General features: G+C 34.7%; 1 protein-coding gene and 1 long non-coding RNA gene across 4 annotated transcripts in view; one reads left to right on the forward strand and one right to left on the reverse strand.

The window, feature by feature from the left end:
• Window positions 1–1857: 1857 nt before the first annotated feature.
• The window catches only part of CDC14A (cell division cycle 14A), a 48529-nt gene continuing 24608 nt past the window's right edge, over window positions 1858–25778 (reverse strand). Inside the window, exons 6-16 of one of the 3 annotated variants that reach the window (XM_014885076.2) lie at window positions 25634–25700; window positions 23492–23554; window positions 20338–20425; window positions 18544–18774; window positions 16313–16451; window positions 15680–15836; window positions 14937–15049; window positions 14319–14366; window positions 13167–13295; window positions 11910–12228; window positions 1858–3627 (exon numbers count right to left, since the gene is read on the reverse strand). In XM_014885076.2, the coding sequence (XP_014740562.1) occupies window positions 3598–3627; window positions 11910–12228; window positions 13167–13295; window positions 14319–14366; window positions 14937–15049; window positions 15680–15836; window positions 16313–16451; window positions 18544–18774; window positions 20338–20425; window positions 23492–23554; window positions 25634–25700 (1384 nt within the window). In that variant the 3' untranslated portion in view covers window positions 1858–3597. Of the gene's footprint in view, window positions 10048–11909; window positions 12229–13166; window positions 13296–14318; window positions 14367–14936; window positions 15050–15679; window positions 15837–16312; window positions 16452–18543; window positions 18775–20337; window positions 20426–23491; window positions 23555–25633; window positions 25701–25778 lie in introns of all 3 variants that reach the window. The other 2 variants (XM_088170044.1, XM_088170043.1) reach the window with 2 other exon arrangements.
• On the forward strand, window positions 13294–16052 carry LOC148222838 (uncharacterized). The gene is made up of 2 exons (XR_015805440.1): window positions 13294–14007; window positions 14719–16052. It is a non-coding gene; the product is annotated as an uncharacterized LOC148222838 (long non-coding RNA).

The following is a 25778-nucleotide window of genomic DNA, read 5'->3' on the forward strand; positions in this document are numbered from 1 at the left end:
TTTTGTGATAAGCTTAAGAAAAAAGCTGCTTTTACAGGTAGGTTAGATACAGGCTACAAAAGCAAGCAATCAAAGCTTGTAAGATATTATCTGTACCAGAGAGCTTCATAAGGCATTTTTAGATATTGTTAAACTCCTAATGCTAACAAATGGCAATATCAAAATAACGTATTAGGAAGTAGTTATAGTTGCAATATACATTTTTTCAAGTTAAAAATGTTAACTTGTGTGGGTTAATGGATGTTGCAATACAGCACATCTTTTATTTGACAAAAAGGCTTATGTTAACAATTGACAGAAATATTGATCCAAAGGTGGATTTGTTACAAACATCAATATCTATGTTCACTTTTAATTAATTAATGGTTCATATGCTTAAGGTTAAAGACATAGCTCAGTGATTTACTTGATCAGGCCCTTAATTACCATATTTTTTGCCTGCTGCACTTCACAGTGTAGATCTAATCAAGTGTCAAACCTTTTGAGGCCTTTCATTGTTTAGCTGTCAGTAAAGAACAGTTATTATAGAAACTAAAATCCTCCTCTTTCTGCAGTACTGTAATTGAAAAATAGTCTCTGAATTTGTAACAAGAAATATCTCCCTAACTGAAAAGCTTCATAATGCATACTTTAAAAGAGATGATGATGATTAACTGTTTCATAAGGTGTTAGCCACAGAATATTATGCCCAGTAAACACCTTTAGATTTATTTAATCCATCCATTGATGTTTTTAGAGATCTTGTGTGCTACATCTTGTTGTCTCAGAACCAGATATATTCATATTTGAAGGAAAAGAAATGGCAGAGTTCAAGGAAAGTCAATGCAGGATATGAAATAAATTTCAGGCTATTTCTTAAAAGCTACAAGGTTCTAAAAGACCTTCCTGACCTTTCACTGTTCCAATTTTTTTTCTTGTTAAGAAGTTGATTGTTGCAGAATACTGACTTATGAATAAAAAAAAAGTTGATATTTTTGTATAATAATATATTTATGTATTATCTGGTATTTATGTATTTCACCTAATAAATCAAAAAGAGTCTAGAAAAAGACCAAGGGAGAGATTGATTCCTATGTATTAGAAATCTTTTAATTAGCTGTTCTTCCTGTATATTATTTACTCTGCACATTCAAATCATCATTCATCCAAATGTAATGGCAGAAACCTCTTATCTTTTTAGATCAGACTGTCACCAGAATTTGGTCAACTTGGAAAGCATCTGCTCTATTCCCAGCCTTCCCATTCTTTTAGAGTGGCTGTGAAACAGTTACACACTGTCCACATCTGTTGCAAGAGAGGCTGACAGGAATATTAAGCACTAAAAAATAATAGACAAATAATCATGTAATGCAACAAATTTGCTGAAAATCAGCAACAGAGGTAAACAAATGTTAGAACAATTTGTGACTAGTTTTAAATTAAAGAAGGAAGTACAAAAAGCTAAAGAAAGCTAAGTTGTTTAGATTCTTATGCACAAAGAACTTGCTGTTTGTGGAACTAAGAGAACTGTTGCACATGGAAAAAAGTCAAGGTATATTACACCTGTAGCAAGGGGCCTCACCCAGGAAGGATTCCTCAGCTCAGAAACAGCTTTGAAATGACTGTATTTTGAAATATAATCTCATCATTATAATATCAACATGTTGATTAAATACCTGACATTATACAAAGCAAATTCAAGAAGGTTTAGAGAGATTGTTAAAAAAGGCATCTATCTTGCTAATGCCTTTTGTAATGTCATCTTTCTTTTAAGTATATTACATGGTTTACAGGAAGGAAGGTGATTTTGAAGAGTTATCTTCAATTAGAGATCAAATCATTAAAAGATCTAAGAAAAAAACCAAGAAACAAGGAAGCTGGCTTATACAGGCATTTTATTATCAATTAGCTGTATGTATATATATCTACATTTCAAAATTAATCAGTATTTTATTAAGAAAAACTATTTATAACAAAGTACATGAGAAAATTCTTTGAGAGGTAGCATTACCTTACCATTAATCTACAATTCATATACAGTATATTGTATATATATGCTACTTTGTGTGCATATGTTACATATATACAGTTGCAAAACCATATAATATTGCATGTAAATTTTATTCAGTGATTTTGATTTTTATAGCTGCTCTCAGTATTGCTTTTAAACACTTTCAGTACAACTTTCCATAGCAATTAGTGATCTGATCCTTTTAAAAAATGTAGCACAGTAACATCAGTTGTAAAGCAAATGCAGGGTATTCACAGGTTTCAGGAACAAACACTGACAATTCAACTAAATTTTATTTTCAAGTTTCTGCATATGTTGGAAAAACAAACAGGTAACAAATCCGTTTTGTTTTTGTCTTGTACATGGGGGCAAATCAAACCCTCACAGCTGCTTATATTCTTTTCCTTACCATGCACTTGTGAGTTCTGAAAATTACACATGATCTTTAGTACCACTCTGTAACACCATTTCATCCTGAGCCTCGTTCCTAATCACATCTGACTGAAGTGAATGTTCCAGAGTAAAGAGCATCTTTACTATGACAAAAACCTTCCATGATACAGAGGCTACCTCAGCCCTATGCTTAACAACAAATGTAAAGGTTTATGAAGCATCCAATTGATAGATGAAATGTAATATATGTCCAACATTTACTGTGTGTTGCTAGGGAAATGATACACATACTGCCAAATATAGGTTAAAAGCATGCAAGTATTCAGTGCTACCTAATTCATTGTACATTTTTACCAACTTCAGTTTGGTCTGCCTTCATTTTTGCAGAATATATTGCATAGCAAAAGTTAACACTCTACATTGAAAACAAAACATAAATCCTTTAAGACAAATTGAAAGAGTGTTAACTGTACAATTGAGTCATCACATAAATGACTTTTTTGTTGCAGTAGAAGATGTAATTACATCACATCTCAACAAATATTTTCCCTTTATTTTTCTTTCATAGTGTTTCCTTAAGAAACGTTAGCAGCTAGAAATGGAAAGCAGACTATGTGTCAAGTGCTTTTAGTTGATATTGTAATAACAAGTCTCTCACTAGTTAGACTTCCATCAAATTACCAGAAGACCAATTAGTAAAAAAGTAAATTACATTAGGCTCTAAGCAATAATGATGGACCATAAAACAAGAAAAATCTCTTGTTCATAAAAAAATTTCTTTGATAAACATGTACAAATTCTTTAAAATACACATTTTTGTAGCAAAGTAGACCCTAAATTAAAATATATTCTAGTTTTTACATAATTTTTATATATAGTTTACCAAAATATTCTTTTAATACACATTTTAACACTGTACACAAGTTAATAAATGTCTTAATGAAACTCATTAGAAATATATTCAAGCTATCTCAACATAAAAAATTTAAATTTGTATATAACATGGGGTAGTAATTTCCATAAATTCAGTGCATCTGCAGTAGTCATTAACAATAAATTTCTGCCTGTTAAGACGTTTCCTCTCGGTGTTAAGGTTTTAATACATCTTGTATTGAAGGTTCCTCCTTTTAAAGAGCAGCTTCTCTTCAGTTCCTCTCCATCATGAAGGACAGTGATTTGTAGAACTCAGCAGGTTTCACCAAAGCAGCAAGGCTTTAGTACTGAACATACTCAGATTGAAGGGACTGTGCAGAGAAGAAAAACTGATTAAAATTCACTGGAGAGGTTTTATCTATATATAACATGTATTTTTTACTTAAAGAGTAGAGGAAGGACAGAAAGGAGAAACATAAACAGAGTTGGAGGGGGACCTGAATGTCTACATAGGTAAAGAGTAAAATAGAAATTATAATCTGAGTATAGTAAAGTCCATCAACTTTCCTGTATCTACACTTACTTTTATTCCAAACCAGTTTCTTGAGATTCTTTTTAAAAGTGTTATAAATCCTTTAAAATACCACTGCTACTGTAATTGAATTGTTTCCACTTATCCTGAATGAGAATCCAACTGCTACTGTAAAAGTCAGCTTACTGTAGATGTTGATTCAGATAATGATACAGGAAATACATCATATAGCTCATTATTGAGGAAAAAAGCTGCATCAGTAATTACACAGATGGATAAATTTATGTATGTTACCAAAACGAGATGAAAATGAAGCACTGCAAATGGTTCCTCTGGATTAGTATCAAGTCAGTATAATTAAGAGAAAATCATAACCTGCTCTACTGCATTTATTTACATTTCTGTTTCTACTGAAGTCTGATTAATCAGCTTAGACAGTATCCAATCACATTACTAGCTCCTATGCAGATGTGTTTAAGAAGTCTGATATGTCTTGTACAGTGATGAGCTGTCCCAGATTAGTATGGCTTTAAATAAATAGTAAATAAAACCCCCAAATGTGTTTTAAAACTGCATCAATTCTTCAGAATTAGAGACCTACTGCAGACCAACATGACTCCTAAGACAGACTGGATCCTCAGAGTCTTCTCTTTCAATTTCCTACTATTCCTAACTAGTCACTACAGAAAATGCTCTTTGGCACTCATAGTGAAACCTGTTAGTAGAAGTGCATAATAAATTTATCTGTATCTTTATAGCTCTAACTAATATCACACAACTACTTTCCCCCTATATTTTAAGACTCAGTGCATATTTTCAAAGTTGTCTTTTAATGCATTTTTACATCTTGAAGATTTGAGACCATCTGGGTATTTTTCCTAGGTAGAAAAAGCGCTGTCAGCATGTAGATTTGAATACCACTGACTAAAAAATGTCTGGTTTTAGTAAGAGCAAGGCAGAAGGAATAGCCTTTCATTAATGAGCACTTGAAACTCCTCCTCTCTTAATGATCCTCAAAGGCTTCTCATTTTTAAAAGGGTATTTTAACAACTGGAAAGATGGTTACACTTAATTAGTGATAATATTTGAAATGGAGCCATCAAAACTGAATCCCTAGTAAAACAGATTAATAAACATTTTAAAGAGGCCTGAAATGTAGTTACATATTCTCATATGTTGTACAGTAATAGATTATTTTAAACTTGGACAGATGAAAGATGACCAGAAAGCACAGTGCACTCTTAAAACCAGCAAGTGTTAGCTACAAAGAACTGAGAACCCTTCACTGAGCAGACAGAACTAACCAGGAATTCTACATCATGATTTCAATAAAAGAAGCAACCATAAATTAAAGATTCTGAAGTTTAAACTGCAGTTCTTAAAATTGTTAGTAATCCAAGTTACAAAAAATATGGAAACCCTCCCCCCAATATCCAGCAGTATATATTGTTTGGAAACAGGCTACCATGTTTTGGTAATTTTCCTTACAGATGGGTAGGCAGAGTTTATTTACTTTCAAATGGAGAAATATGGTTTTCAGTGTATTCTCACCCTCATAATAACTCTACTTCACATCCCTGTGATTTCTTCCTCATGTCTCTTTTCTAAATACAGGCAAATAATTAAATCTAAACAGCATGTTTTTTCAGATTAATCTATGTCACTTCACATAAATTTCTATCACTAAAAACATGGTGATAGCTGAAACAACTGAGGTATTGTAAAGTATAAGATTTACATTTGAGTTTGAAAAATTTAAATATAGCAGGAGAGGCTTGTTGTTTTGATTTTTTTGGCGTTTTCAGAGAAGTAATTTGTGCTCTTAAATCTCTTCACATGTCTGAAGAGCTTGACTGCAAAGTTTCAAAGCCTGTAATTGTGGTTTTTTTTTCTTTCTTTCTTTTAAATCTTTTGAGGAGTTTTCTATTTTAAAATTTACATTTGCTATGACTCAACGTATGGGCTATGTTTCTGAAAGCTTTATTAAAAACAAAAAACCCCAATCCCTTTTTACAAGTAATTTGCTGAATTTAACAAAATCTTATTTAAAATAGAGTTAAAAATAGAAGAAAAAAAACCCAAAGAAAATTGACTGCTGAATTGCAGAGATGAGAGTATAAAATCAGTTAATGGAGAAGAAATCTCAGTGTGTATTTCTACAGTGGTCCCATGCCATGTCAAGCTTGCCATTTTATACCCAAGTAACAGACATTTAAACAAAGAACTAAGAATTAGATAGTTTCACTACAGCTAAGGATATTTAATGAAGTTTATGCTGAAACAACTGCTTAGATCACTTTCATTTTTCTTCTTCAAGAGGAGGCACAGAAAGCCTCCTGGAGGAGAAAATAAGCACCAAATCCACTGAGGGACTAGAACTGTATTCGCAGTGACTGCAGGAGCAAGTGAGCCTGATTTTGAATTTGAATTTTGATTTTGAATTCTGTTTTGAGACAGAATAACCATAGGGCATTTAGGTCTATTTGTTAGGATTTGAATGTGCCCTTTCCCCAGATAATTGCAAAAATGCAACTTAAGTTTTTTGAATTGTGCATCAACTCTCCCAAAACATTGCTGCAGCAGGAGTGTTGCCGCAGGCAAAAACTACTGTGAATACACAAGGGCCACTAAACTAACTCAGGATGCATTAGAGAAAATGCACACAAACACAAAATGATCCCATGGGTCTGCTGAATTTACACACAGCAAGGTACACTTGTGTTTGTCTGGTTTTTGCCAGAGCAAAGCTTGTCCTATCTACATTAAGGGTACATTCTTATTAAGAAAAGCCATGGTACAGGTAGAGATGATGTATATGAATTTTAAAACACTGCCAACACTTCTCAATTTTTTGGCAATGTTTCCATCTTGCCAGTTTCCATGACAGCTATAGAAGCAAAAGGTGACTCATCTTAAGACTACCCAGTTACATATTCTCCAATAAAAATACATTTTAAAGAGCAATAGTTGGATTTAGAACAATTGCAAGAACAAACCAAAAATTTTACAGCAGTACCTTAAGTGTGATTATAGTTGAAGAGAGTAATTCTGAAAATTGTTATTGTGAAAGATTCTGTTTAATCAAAACACGCACTTTGTAAAAAAATATTTATTCTATTTGACTGTAACAGCAAGTTTTCTTTTCTTTGAAAATCAAGCTTTTCTTCTAGTTCATCAGCATAAACACGATAAAGTGGATTATAAGCTTGTACTGATGAAGGACAAAAACCAGTAGAGAAAAATACATGTCTGACAACAATAGCTATAGTCATAGTCATTTTTTATTCTTCCTTTTTGTTAAGTGGGATGTGGAACAGCAGTATTAGTGCTTTTTCATTGCAATACATTGGGGAAAAAAAGACCACTGAATAACCTTCTCTTCCATACTGCGGGAAAAATTCACTGCTGAGTTTAGTGAACATAAACCAAAACGGAAAAATTGCTGACCTAGCCATCTCAAAATGCTCCTGAACCACTCATGTTAACAAAGATAGAGAAGTAAGAGCGATAGGGTGATTTTCTAAAATAAAAGTACTGCATGATTAAAGCTGGTTAGCTTGATATCTAGGGAAGGGAGACTTTGGCAATTAAGACAAAGGGAATTAATCAATATCATTGAAGAGTCCTTTGTCGAGATAAGTGAATAAACAAAGCACCAGGACATGTAATAGACTTCTGTCAGGTGCATCACTTGATGTGCTCCAATTAGAAAGAACACAAACACTGCAATAAGGCTAGGCTGGGCTGTCACGACTTTCAAGTAATTTCAGCATCTAAAGCAGTGAAGTGGAAATGATTAAACAGAATTCTGTTTTTAAAAGAATTCTGCCAGAACTGCTGGCTTGATACTACTCCACATTTTGCTGATGAGCTTCAGACCACTGTTAAGTGCCACCAAAAAAACAGCTGCATGTCAGGGGCTGAAGTGGCAAGGAAAAACCAATCTTCCATGGTGGGTTAATTGGTCCTAGAAGAAGAGGGGAGGGGAAGGAGGAAAAAAACCAACAAAACAAACCAACAAACGAAAAAGAAGAAAGATGATGCTTTCCCACAGAGTTCCACATGGAAAAAAAAATCCCAAACCAAATCAAAAAAATCAATCCCTCGAGGAATGCAGGGCATGGGATTTAAATAGAAAAAATAGAAGTCACTATCATCAGTGGAAAGAACTCTTTTTTTTTTCCTCCCCTTTCTCCCTCAACTCTTGGTGCATTGCAGTCAAAGCAAATGAAAGAAGCTATGTATTTATAAGCAGGGTAGCACTGAGTAGCAGCTTTCTGGACTAGAAAGATTAAAAAAAAAATGAAGAATTTGAACACTTTCCAAAAGAAGTTTTGAGCAAACTTAGCTTATCAAAAGAAAACCAATTTGAGATGAGTAGCATGAGGTATCTCCACACGAAAATAACAAGGGGCTATAACACTGACATAATAAAAGAGATACAGAAAGTTTCAGGTTAAAAGTGAAATAGTTTTACTCTGTTCAATCAGTGGGACTAGTCATTCAGAAAAATTATGTTGTCCACAAAATAAGACATCTGTATTTGCCAGCGAGTTGCTCACTACCAGACAGAAAGCACTCAGAGATTAAATGACTGAAAAACCTACTCTTGTCTTAAATCTCAAGACATCACAGTAACTGCACTCAGTCAATTTTGCATAAAATGGGTAACAATTTAGTGCACTCCTCTGTGACTGGGAGATATGCACAAGGCTACAGAGTACATTTAGAGGTAAATGCATTAAATCAGAACATATGTGAAAATCATTCCAAACAAGAACACTTTTTATTATATTGAAAGAATATTGCTTCTCAGGTAAATTGAAAACTTGCACTGTGCTATGTATTCTTCGCACGACTCTTGCTAAGAAACGTTGCTTCTCACATCACAGCATATAATATAAAATAGAGTATTTTTAGATCACCTCACTCTTCAGAGAAGACTGGAGATAGAATCTTGTTTAAAGATGGTGCTGCATTTGACTGTGTATAACCTCTACTCAAGGGCAAGCAGTATCAAGCCAAGAATTATTCAAAGGTGATGTCCTTTATATCCCTCATATCCTTCCATGCAATATTAAGTCATTAAGATAGGTAGGAAGAAAATTAAAGATATTCTTAAAATATGAGAACTGTGCCTTTTAGAAAGGTTCTTTTTCTTTAAAAATTCAACCTAAAACTTTACACTATGCCTAAGATATTTCATTTAAACCAAGGTTTTAAGTCACTTAATAGTTCTACTGCAGAGAGACAATAATTAATTTCCTTCTTCACTGCAATACACAGAGCTGTAAGCACCTTTCTGTCAACATGGCTATTTCACCTGTTCATGAATCACTCCTTTCTTCTTCCTTAAACTACATAGAAAAAGAAAGAAAAGCAAGAACTGTTTGTTACTAAGTCATCCTTATCTAAGAAAGAAAAGCATGCAACAATTCTGGAAGTTCCTTTGTAAATCACCCCCTTTCCCCATATAGATTTGGAGAATTTTTGTCAATGCCAACTATGTTGCACCTCAAGGTTTTATGATGCTAAGGAGAAACACAGCACTATCCTAGAATTTTGTAAATATCTAGACACACAAAAATCCCAAAGTGTCACCAATACTTAATTTTCTGTCCTATGCTTATGGAACAGGCCCACTGAATTGGCTTTCACTGTTAAAAATAATTTGTAGCATTAAGTTACAGCAACTACATCTCCAAAGGAGGTGACAGTTCTTAGCTTTTAAGATGTAGTATTTACTTTAAACCTTTTAAGCTGCTTGAGGCAAACAGGCTTACTGTTTCTGTAATGCTTTACCTTATCATTTGGAACCTTTGGAAATTCTAGCCTATTGTGAATGATGCCAGCTTATTTTCATGACTAAGTCATATTACAGTTACAAGGAGTTTCTTCCCCTTAGGGTGCTGCATGTAAGCTTACATGCATACACTTTATGCATAATATATAGCTGAAAGTGAAATGTGGGGAAAAAACCTCTAAAAATGCTGCTGGCAGCATATAATTTACAAAAGAAACAACTGAAAAGAATGGGAATGGGCTGACTCTCCAAAGAATTATTGTTCAATCCATTAAATATTAGACAGTACTGAAAGTGAGACATTTAAAAAAAAAATCAAATTAGCCAATTTACCACTTATTATTCAGATGAGTAATTGCTCTCACCCACTGGTATATTGACTTTTAGTTCCAGGATACTCAACAGGACCAGAGGACTGAACTTCTGTAAGCATACTGGATTAGAGACTAGGAACACCTAAAAAGGATAACTTTCCAGAGCAATCAGAACAAATGCATGAACAAATGAAAGGCTCATTAATGTATCTCAAACAAACATTCCTGGCTTGCTATACAGCTTTTCACCTCTCTCCTCATCTCCATGCCTGAAGAAATTAAACCAAATTAGTTAAACAAGAACAGTCTCTTGTTCTAGAACTTGTTTCATCATAGAAAAATTGTTATGGTTTCTATATGTCACTTGAAAAATCTCAATTATATATAGTTTATTACAATCCATATAGTAGGGAAAAACAGAGTCAAATTGAAGGGTGAAGACATGGCAACATTCAAGAACTCCCTTGCAAACAAGTTACTGCTGCTGTTTGAAGTAAAGTTTAAATTCAATTTTAAACTCAATGCAGAACAGTGATTCTAAGATCATGGAAACCAGCATTTATTTTCAGATAAACTGTAGTGCATAGAAGCCAGATTTTTTTTAAACAAGGAACCTGAAAGCATCAAGTATTCTGAAGAGCTGCCTTAGGTCAAGCAGATTCTACCACAGTAGGAAGAACCCACTGAGTTAGAAAATACAGAATCACATTCCCTCAACTAACTTCAATGTTCTGTTTACACAGATTTGGTTTCAGTCATACATGCAATTTAATTCCACAATGGAACAATGAGATTTTACTTCCTACTTTCATCTATCCTCAGAAATAGCAATTCATACTCCCCAACTACAAAGATGTGGCTTCTGAACTGAGTGGTGCCAATGTGAGCTGATAACAAGAGGGGAGATCCTCCACTTCTGCAGGAAGAAGGGAACACAGGCTGTGAATGACCTTCTGCAGGACATCCCACTTACATGCAATGTATGTTATTAGCTGTTTTAAGACAAACTCACCACACTCAAAACCACTAGCAGGTGTAACACCAGAACTTTCTTCATACTGAAGTAATTTATCAGTGGTAAGGGAATAGAAGAGTGATGTCCAATACTCCAGTTAATTTTACACAAAGCCAATTTTATTTCCACCCAGTAAAAAAAATAAAAATCCTAAGTGTCAGAACTAGTCAAGAGAGGCTGACAGACTCCCTTAATCATAGGCAAAATATATTAAAAAGTGTACTATTTTTTATAATTAGTAGGCTATCAAATCCTTGGAAACCAGGTATTTTAAATTTGTTTTAGATTTATAGTAGTAGATACAATTCGTTTTCCATAGAATAGATGAAGCTATTTCTGATCATAACTGAAGTTACTCTAGTCTCTCTTCTCTGCATTTTGTATAGAAACACTTTCAAGTTGCATTAGTTTATATGAACATCCTCTTTGTACAGACTGTTTTACACAGAAAAAGAACACAAAATAAGTCCAAAGCAGCAACGTTGTTGAGGAATGAAAGCTGCAACGTGACACCATCAGAAATGTCTTGCTTCTAATACTTTCCACATCTGGTGTTAGAAAAGGAGTAGGTTCAAATAAGATCCATCTTTAAGGATGTTCTACTATCTATTTACTATGACACATACAAAGGCTTCTTAAAATTTACTGCATGAAGATGAAGACACAGAATTAACTTATAGACTGTATTATGGGTAATTTGAAATAAAATCTAAAGGGTAAGAAGGTCCATTAAAAAAGTTATCAGAAAAGATGTAAAGTTCAGATGCAATTTATTTTCATGAAGCTTCCATGTAACAGATGCTTAGAAGAGATGGAAACAAAAGCAGCTGAAGTGACAGGTAACAGACAAAGGTGCTGTTCAGAAACATTAGAGCAAGTCGGAGAATTATGCTGTGTTAAGATTTTTTTTTCCAACAGTTTTGCTCATAGAAGCAAGGAAGAAAAGCACCAGTGAGCTGCCTGAAAGTGCTGTTGTGACTGTGACTTACAGGAATGGACTCTGGAATCGTGCTGGAGGAGTTGTAAGGCCCATAAAGGAAGGCTGGTGCGTACTCATCTGTCACGGCGCTCTGAAAATTGCTTTGGCTGCTCAGGTTGTTGCCACTACTGCTGTTTCTGTTGTATAAGTTGTTGTTCAGTTCATGGTTTTTTCTGTGTGGCAGCTGCAAGCTGCCATTCAGGTGACTGCAGATATGGCTTACAGAAAAACCTGTCCTAGAGGACGATGATGTCAGTTTGCTCTCATCATCATCTGAAGCAGCATACAGGTTCCCTAGAGAACTGGCTAGTCTGGAGTTTATGGAAACGCTGAATGGAAAACACATGCAGGGAAAAAAATATTCACAAGGTATGTAGAGATATATACAAAAATGTAACAGACAATTCAGAAGACATTAGGTGAATAACCCAGACCATTCTGAAATAATGTGTTTGCACACAAGTTCATTTTCTAGTGCCTAAGTAATGAAAAGCAGAATTCTTTGTAAGGACTTTCCAAGCTTTGCTTATTCAAGCACTATGTCATGGCTAGCTTTCACCTCTGTCAAACCATACACACATACAGGAGGTGGTGTTAAAAGGTTTAGGCAGTATCTGATTTACACTGAAGTACTTTCTGTACATGGAACAGTTTAAGAACTCCTCCTCTGTTCCTTGCCATCAGTTTTGTGATACAAGCCCTCAAGTAATCAAGTAGTAATATGACAAAACTTGAGACTAGAAATGGGTGTCCTAAAATACCTCAAGCTGGTTACTCTGTTCAGGCAAATATTTGTGCACAGTTATTAAAAATACATTAATCATTCTGAGTGTCTAATATATATAATTAATTAGAACAATAGTAATAATGAAGCTAAATAGTAATAAATCAATGGTTCATTAAAAAATTAATTACCACTCAGTATTCTGAGAGTAATAGTATATACACTAGTGGGAATATCTGCAAAACATCTATAAACTGAGATAAGTGAAAGAAACCTTAACAAACCACTTGAGCAAATACTATTTCTGATGGCACAATCTCAATAAAACTCTCAGACCAATAGGACAGATTTTGGATTTTGCTTGTTTTTTAAATATGTAGGCAATTGAAGTCTGGCTAGTGGAACAGCAAATCACTGTAAGTAAATTTAAGTATTGTATTCTTATAGCCAAGAATAGCAAGCACTTCATAGGCTGCAGATGTGCTGACGACCACTGTGGGATACTGTAAGCATTTGAACCAAAATGAGAAGAAAGAAAAAAACCTTTTAAGGTAAGAGCCTGAGGACGTGGAAAGCCTGCTTATTCTTTCTGCAGCTGGTGAAGTAACTGCCATCACTCTGGAGGCCTTCAGAGGAGAAATGGATCCTTCTGTGCTACCTGAAGTACTCAGTCTAAAAAGAGCACAGAGTTGCAGTGAGAAGCAAGATTTTATAATTAAAATATACATCTCCAACACATAGTCTTTCAGTACATAGACTGGTATTTTAAAAAAGTGTGAATTCTCAAGTCTGGGAACTCAACAGCAAAAACTCAAGTGTACCTGCTTTAATATAGTTTTTTAAAAAACTATTCAGATATCCACTCCAAGTATTTCCCCTGGTGCACTTTATTAAAAAGTTACAAGCTACTTTTCACCTTGATAATTTATGAAGGACAAGGTCTATTTCTTAGAGATTTAGTGTAAGTTTTACTATAAATTTTAGAACTCTAAATATAAATTTGATTAAGAGCACTTTTTGAGCTTATAGAGCAAGTATGAGCAGAAAAACCCAAAACTGTAGCTTTCAGGATGTCATCATCATTTCCAAATGAAAATTTTCACAAAGTTGCACAGAACATGCAGCTCTTTCTACAGTGGGATTCTTAATGACAAAATTCTTCATGTGTTGATAATGAGCTGTATGTATGTTACGCTGGACTACTCAAATTGTTACTATTATGGCTGTCCACATTAATTAATTAAAGAAATTAATTTTCTCTAACCCTAGATGAAAGCATACAACAATCAGACCCTCAAGGATGAAAAAGCTTGGGTCCAGATCTCCAACTACAAGCACAGAAGGAAAATGACACTGAGCAACTTGAATTACACACCAAGAAAGGGTAAAACACTCATTTCCAGTGCTAGCCATCTGGAGAAATTCAACTCAAAAATTCAGGTCACAAAACTGAAAAAAAAAGGTGCTCTTTTTATTATTAATGCTTGATAATGATAGAAATTTTGTCTTACATATTGTATTATCAATTCAGTGGGGTAAGGCATGCAATTTGCAGGTGCATAAAAAGATTTGTTACCTGCTTCTGCTCAGAATTCTGAAATAGTGATCACATAAATTGATTAGCAATGATCCAAAACACTCAAAATTAAGACCCTAGTCAAGTGATATTTAGAACTAGAACTTTAAAGTCAGTACCTGAAGGGGTGTGATATTGACCGGGTGTGCAGTTTCATGTCTTGCAGCCTAAAGAAACAAAAGCAGCAATCTTTACCCAAGGACAAAAAAACCTTTCCTCTCTGCAAAATCATATCTGTGTGTCTCAGGTCGGCTTAAAATATAAAAATAAGACTTAGAATTATTGACAGTGTTTTAATTTACAGTTAAAGAACAGAGTTACTTCAAGTTTAATTTCAAAGTTCACATTTTTACTAGTTCTGAAAAATTATAGATTTCTATAAGGAATACAGAAAAGTAATTATAGAAAGACAATTAAGTTTAATTAAGAAAATTTTGTTCAAGTTGTAAGTTTTAAAACACTAGACATAAATTAGAAAATTTTGAAGTATTTTTTACATTATCTTTTACTTCTAAACAGTAAGAAGGCATCCCTACACAGGGAGACAGAGGAGAGAAGGAGAGAAGAAAAAGACTAACAAACCAAATCTGCAACTAATAGCTACTTATCTGGAGAAGTTTCCACAGGTGGTGGTACAGGGAGCACCACTGCCTTAAACAAGATCATGCACTTGCCACACAGATCTGATAGCATGGACTGAATTTAAAGCTGCAGATTACTCAGACTGGTAGAATTACCTTAGAGCTCCAGCTGTTGCAGAGCAAGGCTGTCTCCGAGTTTTTAAGGCATTCAGCTTATCTCCCTGTGTCATCTCATTTTGAGCTTCCACATCTTTGTCTTCAGAATCATTCTGGGAAACAAAAGTATGCAAGCAAGGGAATCTATCAAATCCTAGAAGCAGTGTAGTTTCAAAGCCCTGAGCATCTCCTTGCCAAAGATCGGCATCCAGAAGGCTGATCTGATCCTGCAGGCATGGCACTGCTCTTTGTATAGTTCTGGTACATTAAATGTGCCTCTCTACAAACACACTCACACAGGGCTTTTGCAGAAGTCAGTTCACAATGCTCAAGCCTAATGCCAGCATTTATTTACTTCAAGGATGTCTGTTGAACATTTATACACAGCTGCATTATTAGTTAAAAACTTAGAATAAGCAGATTTTTTGTTTCTGGGAGGTAAGCTGACTTTTTGTTTTCCTTCATTCTCAAGTAAACAACTGAAAATCCTGAGAGAATGACTTGAAATAATGCAAATCTTTTGAAGCTTGAAAAATTACCTGTAGCAGTTTTAAATATTACTTGATCTTTTTTATTTTTAAGTGGAGATCTGTTCTAATTATGACCTATAAAAAAGTTAATCTGAGAAAAATCAATCTAGTAATAATACAAGCCTAAAAAAGCCAAAAATCTAGAAGTTATCTATAGCTAGTTATTAAAAGCTCAGTTTCAGTCTGTTTGAAGTTTTTCCTAAGAACACTTACCTCCTTGTATTGATCCAAGTGTTGTGTTTTATTCAAACTGTCACTGATGGAAATGTCATTCAAGCCACAAAGAACTCTGTTAAAGTTTCCATCCAGTCCTCGCTGTTTGTGCTTTGATCGGATGAGATCTCCCTCCAGCCATAACATTGCTTGCTTCCTTCAGGATACAAAACCAAAGCCATTCAGATTGACACATTCCCAGACACATAAGAAACCATGTGAAAACATGCCACGCTTACAAGACTGCTAACATTTGAAACTTCTGTACATCTTCTTCTGGAAAAAAATTTACATATGTATCACAAAAAAAATTTGAAACCCCCAACCTATTATTTCAATGCTAATATTTAATAAATCCTGTTTGTTGATTTAATCTTTTGTCCACATCCACTTTCAAAACATTCATCTAACTCCTGAATTCCACAGAACAGAAACATGCCCCTTTAAGGGGACAAAATGCATAGAACTCCAGAGAAGCTGACTGCTTCCGAGTATCTCAGATTTCAATCCCTTATTAACTAACCTTAAACCTGTAGAATGGGCAGTAACTTACAAATGTCAGTAGATCCAATAAATAGTGCAAGATGCATAGGGATGGAGAGGAGCAAATTAAGTATATACATGTATACATACTCTTCCAAGAAGTGCTGCTGGGGTCCTATGATGGAGCCTGGGCGACATATTCTTATCCAAGCAATGGCTTCAGCGTGTGTGAACTTGTAGTGCTTCATTATGTAACAAGCAATCAGTGTTCCTGTCCTCCCCAGGCCAGCTACAGAAACACAAATATCAACAGCCACACATGAAGGGATGGGCATTCCAGAATTATCAAATAAAAGGATGGGATACAAGAAAACTTCCATGCAATGTTATTCACCATATTAGTACTTGAAGAAATAATTTGATTCAGTATCCCATTTATGACATAGTTTAATTGCAATTCTGTAGATAGAGGGACAAATCTTTCATACTTTGGAAAAGTTAATGCTTAAAAGAACACCAACAGTGAACACTTGTAGCACTTGAAAAATTCTCCTCCAAACTTTGTTTAAGAAAAGGCCAAGATTTTTTAAGAGGCCATGATCAAGCTGGATACCAACTTCATATTTATAATACCAGTAAAAAACCATAATCAAAGCACCTTTGAGAGGCCAACACAAGTACCTAAAAACCATGGTGCAAATACATGCCACATCTCAACAGAGCAACTCAGTGGGGTTTTTTTTTTAATCAGTTTTGTTGTGAAACCAGCACATAAAACTATTCACTGCTATCTGTATGAACAGCAATGACTGTTGACCAGTGTGTAATTTTAGATATCAATAGCTTAAAATCATTTAACCCATTGCCCAACACATCCCAAACTAATCCTGTTTTTAAGGGGACAGAGACACAGAAAAATTAGCTTTTACTATCAGTAAAATCTCAAACTATTAAGGGAGAATTAATCTCTAACTCTGTGTCTCATCTACTAAAGTGTTTCCCTATTTAAACCTTATTTCTCATAAATACAGTATTTGCAATTTAAGTCTCACAGTAGCCTACTATTGTTCATGCACCAACAACTATCCAAATGGAAACTCTCCAAGCAGCCAGCCATCTCTGCTGACAATTCTATACACAACTACAAGCTCTTTACATTTAACAGTAACTGACTGACTTTCTTGAAAGTGAAGATGATTTAAGTAGGATGAAGGTAGAGAAAGTTCACACATAGTGAGGTTCCATAATTGTAGCTTGGAAGACAAGCTCTGAGACTCATTTAAAAGGTGAAGTATTGATTTCAGTTCTTTCCTCCAACATTTTGCTAATGTACAAACTTTCCATTACAATCCTTTGCAATTAACTGTTCTATCTCATGAGACAAGCAGTTTCTAGTGTAATAGCTGTGCTCAGAACACCTCTGCAATATATCTCTGCCTGACTTAGGCCTGAGTTAACTATTGATTTAACAATGTAGAGGAATATTTAGGGTGGTATAAAAACTAGAAAGAACAAGATTGTTGATTTGCTAACTAAATGATCAGACAAAAGACCAAAAATACTTCAGTGTAGAAAGCACATCTCTAACTCACTACAAGTATGTTATATTCCTTAAGTAGCTAAGCCTGGAGCAACTTACTAACAACTGCTAATCAATAGTTTATGCTCTTTAGCCAATTAGCAGTGCCCAGCTTATCAATGCCAGAACTTCTGGGTTCTAGCAACAGTAACAATCTGCTGACAAATAAACTTGCTTATCTTTGACATGCATGTTTATTGTTCCTGGGAAAATTATGAATAGTATTATTTTTGCTTCTGATCAGGCAAGACATTCACCTCCACCATGTCTTTACACAACTCTAAACAAAACTCAGGCTGAACCCTTAAAAGGCTTTGTTACTCTCTCTTGACTAAGCATGTTTTGTGCATTTTCTGGCTGGTTTGAAATGCTGGCATCACAATAACCCACATAATCTTGAAATGTGGAATTCATACACCACAGAAAAATGTAGAGCAGTCAAAAAGCACAAAGAAAACCTTTTAGTGTTTTGCAGTTCCTAGCCAATTATCATAATGCTGTGAAAGCATAATGCAAAAAAGAAACCTACATCAACTAAATCTCGTTTTCAAGTCATATTAAAAAACCCCCCAGAACAATGAAGAATAGATTGTCAGTTCCTGCCTGTAACAGTGTAGGATGTACGGACTTCATATACAGAGGAAAATAACAAATATTTGGCATATATTTAGTAAAGCACCATAAAGCAGCATTATTACTCTCACAATCTGGAAGTGTTCTTAAATGCTGCATTTCTGGGATAAACTCTATGGATTTATACTTATTTTGAATTTTGGTCTGAGAAATGAGTAGATGCACATACCTTTACAATGTACAGCAATGGCACCATCAGCATTTTCACAGATGTTCAGGAACCTCTGCACTATACTGTCACTTGGTGTGCTGCCATCGATGAAGAACAGATCATAATGCTCAAAACCAGCATCTGTAAAGCGTTTTGCCTCATAAATTTTTTTGTTTAGTCTTATTATTGATGTGACATTATGCCTTTTGAAATAGGGAAAGTAGGCTTCAGGTGCATGAAGAGGATAACCTATAAAAAAATAAAGCCACAATCATTTAATACCCTAGAGTCATGAAGTTCAAAATTGCCCCTGGAAGCTTTCTGAATAATAAACATGCTAGTACTAAAAATACTTTAATACTTTATTCAGAATAGACATGCTAAGTGATATAAAAAATTTGTCCAAAAAATGCTTATTAAGACCACTTTTATTACAAAAAGTATTAGGAGGCAAGAAGTTAAAACAGAGTCGTACTGTCTGCCATGAAGCCCCCATTCCTCTATGCAAGGGGCATTTATACATAAAGCTGGGGACATATGTGATTTCAGTGTTTCAGGACAGCTGTTCATCTAGAGTCGAGCTGCCATCAAAGAATAAAAGCATGCTTGAAGAGGAAACACTGTTTCTAAGGAAAATAGACTGCTCATCTATATTATGGACAAGAGAAACAGTCAAAGGATAAGCTGCAGTACCAAAAATATTCCTGTCCTACTGGGAAGTAAGAGAGCTTTATTGCCTTGATTCTCAGTCAAGAGACAAAAGGATCCTTTAGATGAAGATAGGGGGACAGGGAGGGAGGTCAATGACCAATGACAAGACAGCTGCTCAGGACAAGTCATATATGTATTAGTTAATGCAATTCAAGTCACACATGAAAGAAAAATGTACCTTTGTAATGTGTGCTTGCAATCACCTGGGAGGGGATTAGTTATAGTTTCATAATTGGATTTTAATGTGTCAATTTAATAATTTTCAGTTATATATGCTATAAATAAAACACAGGTTTTCAAAATTACATGGAACAATTTAAGTAAATTTAGAAAAAATTCTGCAAGAAACGGTTGCAACAATGATTGGGGAGGAAACCCAAACCAACCAAAATGTTTTCTTTCTGGCTTTTGTTTAAATTTTCAGTGGACACTATGTAATTCGCAGCATTTCAGTCATAAACATGAGGGAGCAGAAGGGGACGGGCAGGGAAGGTACATATTCAGAAAAGATGCTCACATAAACAACAGGACGTGGCACAAATAACAGAGTCAAATTCAGAAAAAAGCTGATGGTAGCATTTAAATGACTGATTTACATTTTAGCTGGACCAAATCTCTATCTTCTCTCTGTCAGTCAAGCAGTCAAGTTTCTCTTTTTTTTTTTTATTTTTTATTCAACTAGAATCACATTCCCTAGTATCTTCACATTACCCCAAGTATCTTCAGTAGGAAAGGCAAGCTTTTTAAAAAAGTTTTTCCTGTTCTGTGTCACAAAACTCTTAACATAGTCTTCTGTGTTTCATGCAACTCACCTTTAATTCTGCACACTTACTGTATCAAGTTCCAGGAGCATAGTAAGCAACCTGAGTCTCTCAGGCCCTTTGTCACAGGATGAAAAGTCACTGACTGTTAGAAGAATTGAAATTCTTCTGGCAAAGAAGAATTCCAAAATCTTTTGAATTAAATTCTATGAGCATATATAAAATGCTCATTTCTGAAGATTAAAACTGATCTATAACCCTCTATTATCTTCTGCTCATTTGCTGTGATGGTTTTACATGCTGGAGAAATAAGATCATAGCATAAAAACATACACCATACCATTTTCAAGTTTGCTTTTTGGGTGTGGTCCACTAAAAGCCAAAAATTTTCCTGGAATAATCCAGTTGAAGTCACCATTTTCCACTCGCTACAAAAATTTCAGAAGAGAAAAACCATTTTTAATATCTGTACATACAAGGTTTAAAAAATTACTCAAGATTTTATTTTACACTTTACTATGTTCTTGTTACAATAAAACAAACACTTCAAATGTAATTAGCTAGCTTAACTATATGGGACAAATTAACCATAAGTTGCTTCTCAGATCTATCTTAATAAAGCGAAATGCAAACAAAATTTACTTAAGCTGAAAGATCCTTTATATAAGATATTTCTCTTTGAGAGGGTTCAGTGTTTCAGGACGCCCATTAATAACACTAACCAACATTCTTCTATGTTTTAATCAAAAATTATGGAGTGAGGCACTAAAAAACCCAATTCACAGAAAACAAATTAAAAACCAATTAACCTTCAAAACAATTACCCTTTCCCTGTAGAAACTGAAATTTACATATTGGCATAAGCTCTGATGAGCCAGTAATCACAGAAGAAAAGTGTAAATTAAATAAAGAGACTACATTTTAATAAACTTTCAAACCATGACATTTTGCCTTTCTTGCTCACTTTTAAGTGAAAACCTAAAAAGGCTCTTCAAATTCTGTCACTGCTGAAAATGAAAGCTTCTTTGGAAATAAGTAACATGAACTGTAGCTCTGAAGTGCTTTCTTTTCTTTCTTTAATTGAAGACTGCTCATTCCTTGCTTGGCAATGCAGTTATTCTCAGCATGACTTTTAAGGACATGGCACTCGTTTCAGCTGCATTATGAAGCTCGTGTTTTTGGCTCTCAGCTCATCAGAACAGCCTAATGAGTGAAAGGTTCTGATAATGGACATCAGTGTAATCAATTCAGCAACTGTTTGCTTAGCTGAGCCCATTAGGCTCGCTCCCAATGTCCCTGCACAATGGAAACTCCTGGAAGTTACCCAGGTTGCATAAGGACTGGAGAACCAACCTCAGTGCCAAGCCAGGACCCCTGGCCCCCATTGGTATCACAGACTGACATCCCAGCACTGCAGCACCCCTACTTCCTTTGGGGAAGAAGTCCTGTTCAGTAAGCTAAAAATATTTTTGTATTTGTATCACTAGTTTTGTTTGTGGATTAATTTCTTTATAGATACAGGGGTCACGGTGAATAATTTCAATTTTTATCAATATGAACTACAGGCATCTCTGTTTATGTGTGTATATATATATATGCTCGACATTACATGCAAACATCATTATTAACAAAAATCCCAATCAGCAATTTACTTCCAGTCCAACAAAAGGGGAATTAGCTGCCTTGATAACATAGTAAGATGAAAAAACTATAAACATGAAATAAAATTTCCTTTTAGCCTGCTCCATTTAAGTCGTATGCAACTTTTATCTACATAACCACACATTTGAAGATCTAACATAGAAAAAACCTGTAACATTTAGAGTTTTTGAAATATAGCACGGGACATAACAAAACACAAAGCTGACCATGATGTGTGAAAAAAAGAAGACGTACCAAAAATGGACAAAAAATTAAAGATGATTCCAAATTCTTGTTTCTTAAACTCAGCAAAGAGCATACTATAAACATCATTCACATGTATGTACTTTTAACACTCTAAAATAATGTTATGCCTTAAACAAGATAATGGGATAGCTTTAGTCAATTATTTTAAGCCTCTTTTTCAAGCAGACTAATGCCTACTATACATACAGTATTCCCAACTACCATTTGTTTTTAGAACAAGTTTTTCTTTTTGTCCATATAGAAAGCAAAAAGCAGCAATTTCATATTTTAAATTTTGGTTCCTGATCATTTATTTTTGGCAATTCTGCAAAGGCTATACCAATTTTTTAACCTAATCATTATGGAACACTGCAGGATACAGAAATCCTTCTACAAATGCTTTCTAGTTCAGTGAAATAGGCAGATTTGTGTTACAGAGTGCCTACTGCAAACACCTACTGTATAGATGTGCTGTCAATTAACTTTTTCCACTGTTTATTCCTCTTCTGACCTCACTTTCTTGAACATTTATGAAGCATTTCAGTATGTACCTGAAATACATTCAGCTATAGGAAATGCTTTAAAATGGAGATTTTCAAACTTAGCAACTTTATTCTCATTACTTCAAAGTTTTCTGGAAATTGCAACAGAGGGGAAGAATACTGGCTACAGCAAAGCAATACAAGTTTAAAAAGAGAGTTGAATTTATACTCAAATATTTAGTACACCTCTAGTTTATATATCTTTCTCCTTAACTAATAAAACTACAGGAATTTATAGATGTTCCAAGGACAATGTCCACCAAACTAAATGATTGTCACTGACTTCTGTAAAAATCCTTTCCCTTCCTAGGGATGAGACGTGGTGGACAAAGACCATGCAACTCTTTTGGACCAGATGTATGTACACCTTCTGTACCTGAGACTGCCTCTGCACACAGCCCAGCCCACAGGTACAGCATGACATATTTTAAAGCTTCTCTAAAGCAATGTAGCTTGAAATAACTTTATACTACCAGCAGATAAAGGTGTGCATGTTACAAAGTCCTAGAAGCATCTAGAGCCAACCAGAATATCTATACCTAACAAAGTTGGCAGAACAGTGAAATACATCTGTTAGCTTTCTAGGACTTCATTAGGGAAATAGTTTGGATGTGTTTCCTTTACCACAATTCCACATAAAGCATCTTCACTAAAAAACCCCCTCAAAATCTGCATAATCTATGTGGCTAAAAAAAATCCATCATATATTTGGTACTAACAGGAATTGAAGAAGGAGATAACAAGTGCTGAAAGAAAACATTCTGTGGGTCAGCTGAGAGACCTTGGATGGTGCACAGGGAGAAGGTTAGGAAAGCATGAGACAAGTCCCAGAAGCCAGAAAGGCTACAAGAAAACAGTAGATTTATGATATGATGCACTGAAATTGCAAAGATAGTAACCCTGCATGTTCTTCAAACAGAGCATATAGGTTTCCATGTACATACCTTACATATGAACACTGGGTTTTATTCAAACGTGTTTCCAGTATGTTTTAAGTTGGAGGATACTGTATACTATTATTTTAGGTAGCTCAAACACATTCAATGCATTATTAAATGTACAAACCTCATAGTGTTCATATTCATCCACATCAAATGTCTTAAAGTCAAAAAATCCATGCTCCAAGGCCTAAAAGGCAACAAGGTGTCAGTTTACACTGAAATACAATATATAGTCTCATTTTATAGTACTTTGAGCAAAACTAGATCCCTAAATGTTTGTGGTTGTGGCTTATTGAAGCTTTTACATTAAGACAACATTATATTTTGCACAGATTAACAACACAGACAACAAAAACTGCAACAATGTCACTGAAACATGTTCGGCTCATTATTTCCCCTCCAAAGACATGAGGATGGGACACAAGGTCGTTGCATATAACTTAAATTAAATTGTAACATTGATTCACCACACCCCACCATGTGGGCTTTTTTTCTGTAAGGCAGATGAGAAGTTAAAAAGCAATTCCCTTTTTGTCATTCACTCATTTAATGATTCCTATGCCAAATGTATTTTCATGCAGTTGGACATAACAAAACATTGAACACTGCGAGTTCAGTGATTTTCTGCACTATGATACTCTGGTTTTACCACCATAATACCTTGGCAAAATGGCATCTACAGAATGCAGTGCCACATAAAATCTGTATTTTATTATTTCTTTTAATACACATTTCACAGGTCCAATAAAGTCCACTAGATTACATTAGACAGTATTTCTTACAGGACTGAAAGAAGTTTTGTATTTGATTATTGCATTATTATTAATTATGCCACTTTTGTACTAAAGATTAATAATAACCATAAGTTATAAGTAATAACCATATCGAAAACAATTCTATGAATATGAAATTCATAGCCAATATTTATTCCAAATTGGTGGAAAACATTTCTGCAGCATATATTTATACTGAACCTACTGCATTTTGAGAAACATAGATATTGCACAAAATTCTGAAATTAAGGTGTGATAAGAACACCCCACATATCTATGATTTAAAACCAATAATCAGACTGCAATTGTTTGCTACATACAGAGCACCTTTTTAGGACAAATGAAAAATAACTTGGTTATAGACAAAATCAGTCCAGTGACTGGACCTTCATGAAACCTAAGATACTGAGAGGTTTGTCTGAACAGCTGATTTTGAAATATATTTTTAATTGAAGCATAGCTGGACAGCTGCACTCCAGAACCTGCAGGCCTCCTGAACTACCTGTATATAACATACACACATACAAACACCAAATTTATCCAGGTAAACTACGATTACTTTCAATTAAGACATACGTTTTCTGCCCAAAGTGCTTTTACCTCTGCAGGTGAGCTAGACAAAAATTCAGTATTAAACTTAAAGAGAACAAAGGAGGAAAAACTGATTCTCACCGTCCTTTTGATGTATTAGCTGCAGATAAATTACAGTGACTGCACTGACTACTTCAGATCTTCAGGATCCAAAGAATGCCTCACAAATTACAGTCTTGCTGGTAACTGACAGCTCCTTTCCCACCCCCACAGAACTAAAAATATTAAGCTTGATCTCTCTTTTTCCAATTTTTAAAAAACACTTGTTTTGCCATTTTTAAGAATTACAAGTGGTCTATAAAGTATCTGTACTGCACTGTTCCTATAGCCTGTTCCCTTCACCAAGAACAATGGGAAATGATAAACAAAATGTAAAGGTCGCCAATTAAGAACTGATATAAAAGTTTTTAAGAAAATAATACTGGAGCCTAATAGCTCAGGACTACTTAAAGTGACACATCAAATCACTAGTAAGATATGTTAGTTTTCATTGGTTTTAAATAATTTTGAATCCAAGTGTTTGGGGGAAAGCTGGGGCCAAGTACATGTAATAACTGTTCTGATTAAATCACAGTATAGCTTGGTATCTGTTTCACTTGACCTCATCAAGCTGTCATTCCCTCTCACCAATGGATATAAATGATCTATTACCAGACTTTGCATTAAGAGCCTCCAATTGATGAGGTGAACTTCAAAAAGCTGTCAAAGGCTAGGCCAGGCAGGTCAGAGTGCAACCTGCCTCCACCATCAGTACTCAAACACAGTCCTCAGTAACTTAGGCTTCATCACTACTCATTCACAGCCTACTCTGAAACCAGGTTTTATAATCTATTTTAACAGTATTTTTCTTCATGTTTTAAAAATCAATTTAAACCTGTTTTGCTAAGAAGAAATGTTATTACCTTATTTACTCCCTGTAAACAGTCCAAGATGGTAAGATTGTACGTGCAGTTCCCAAACGAAGCATCCCTATAGATACAATACAAATGAATTTAATATACACTGAATTATTTGAAGAGCTAGGGGAAGGGCAGCACACAACAGAAT

Source organism: Sturnus vulgaris, chromosome 9 (assembly GCF_052056855.1).
Source record: "Sturnus vulgaris isolate bStuVul1 chromosome 9, bStuVul1.hap1, whole genome shotgun sequence".
In the NCBI taxonomy this organism is placed as follows: domain Eukaryota; kingdom Metazoa; phylum Chordata; class Aves; order Passeriformes; family Sturnidae; genus Sturnus; species Sturnus vulgaris.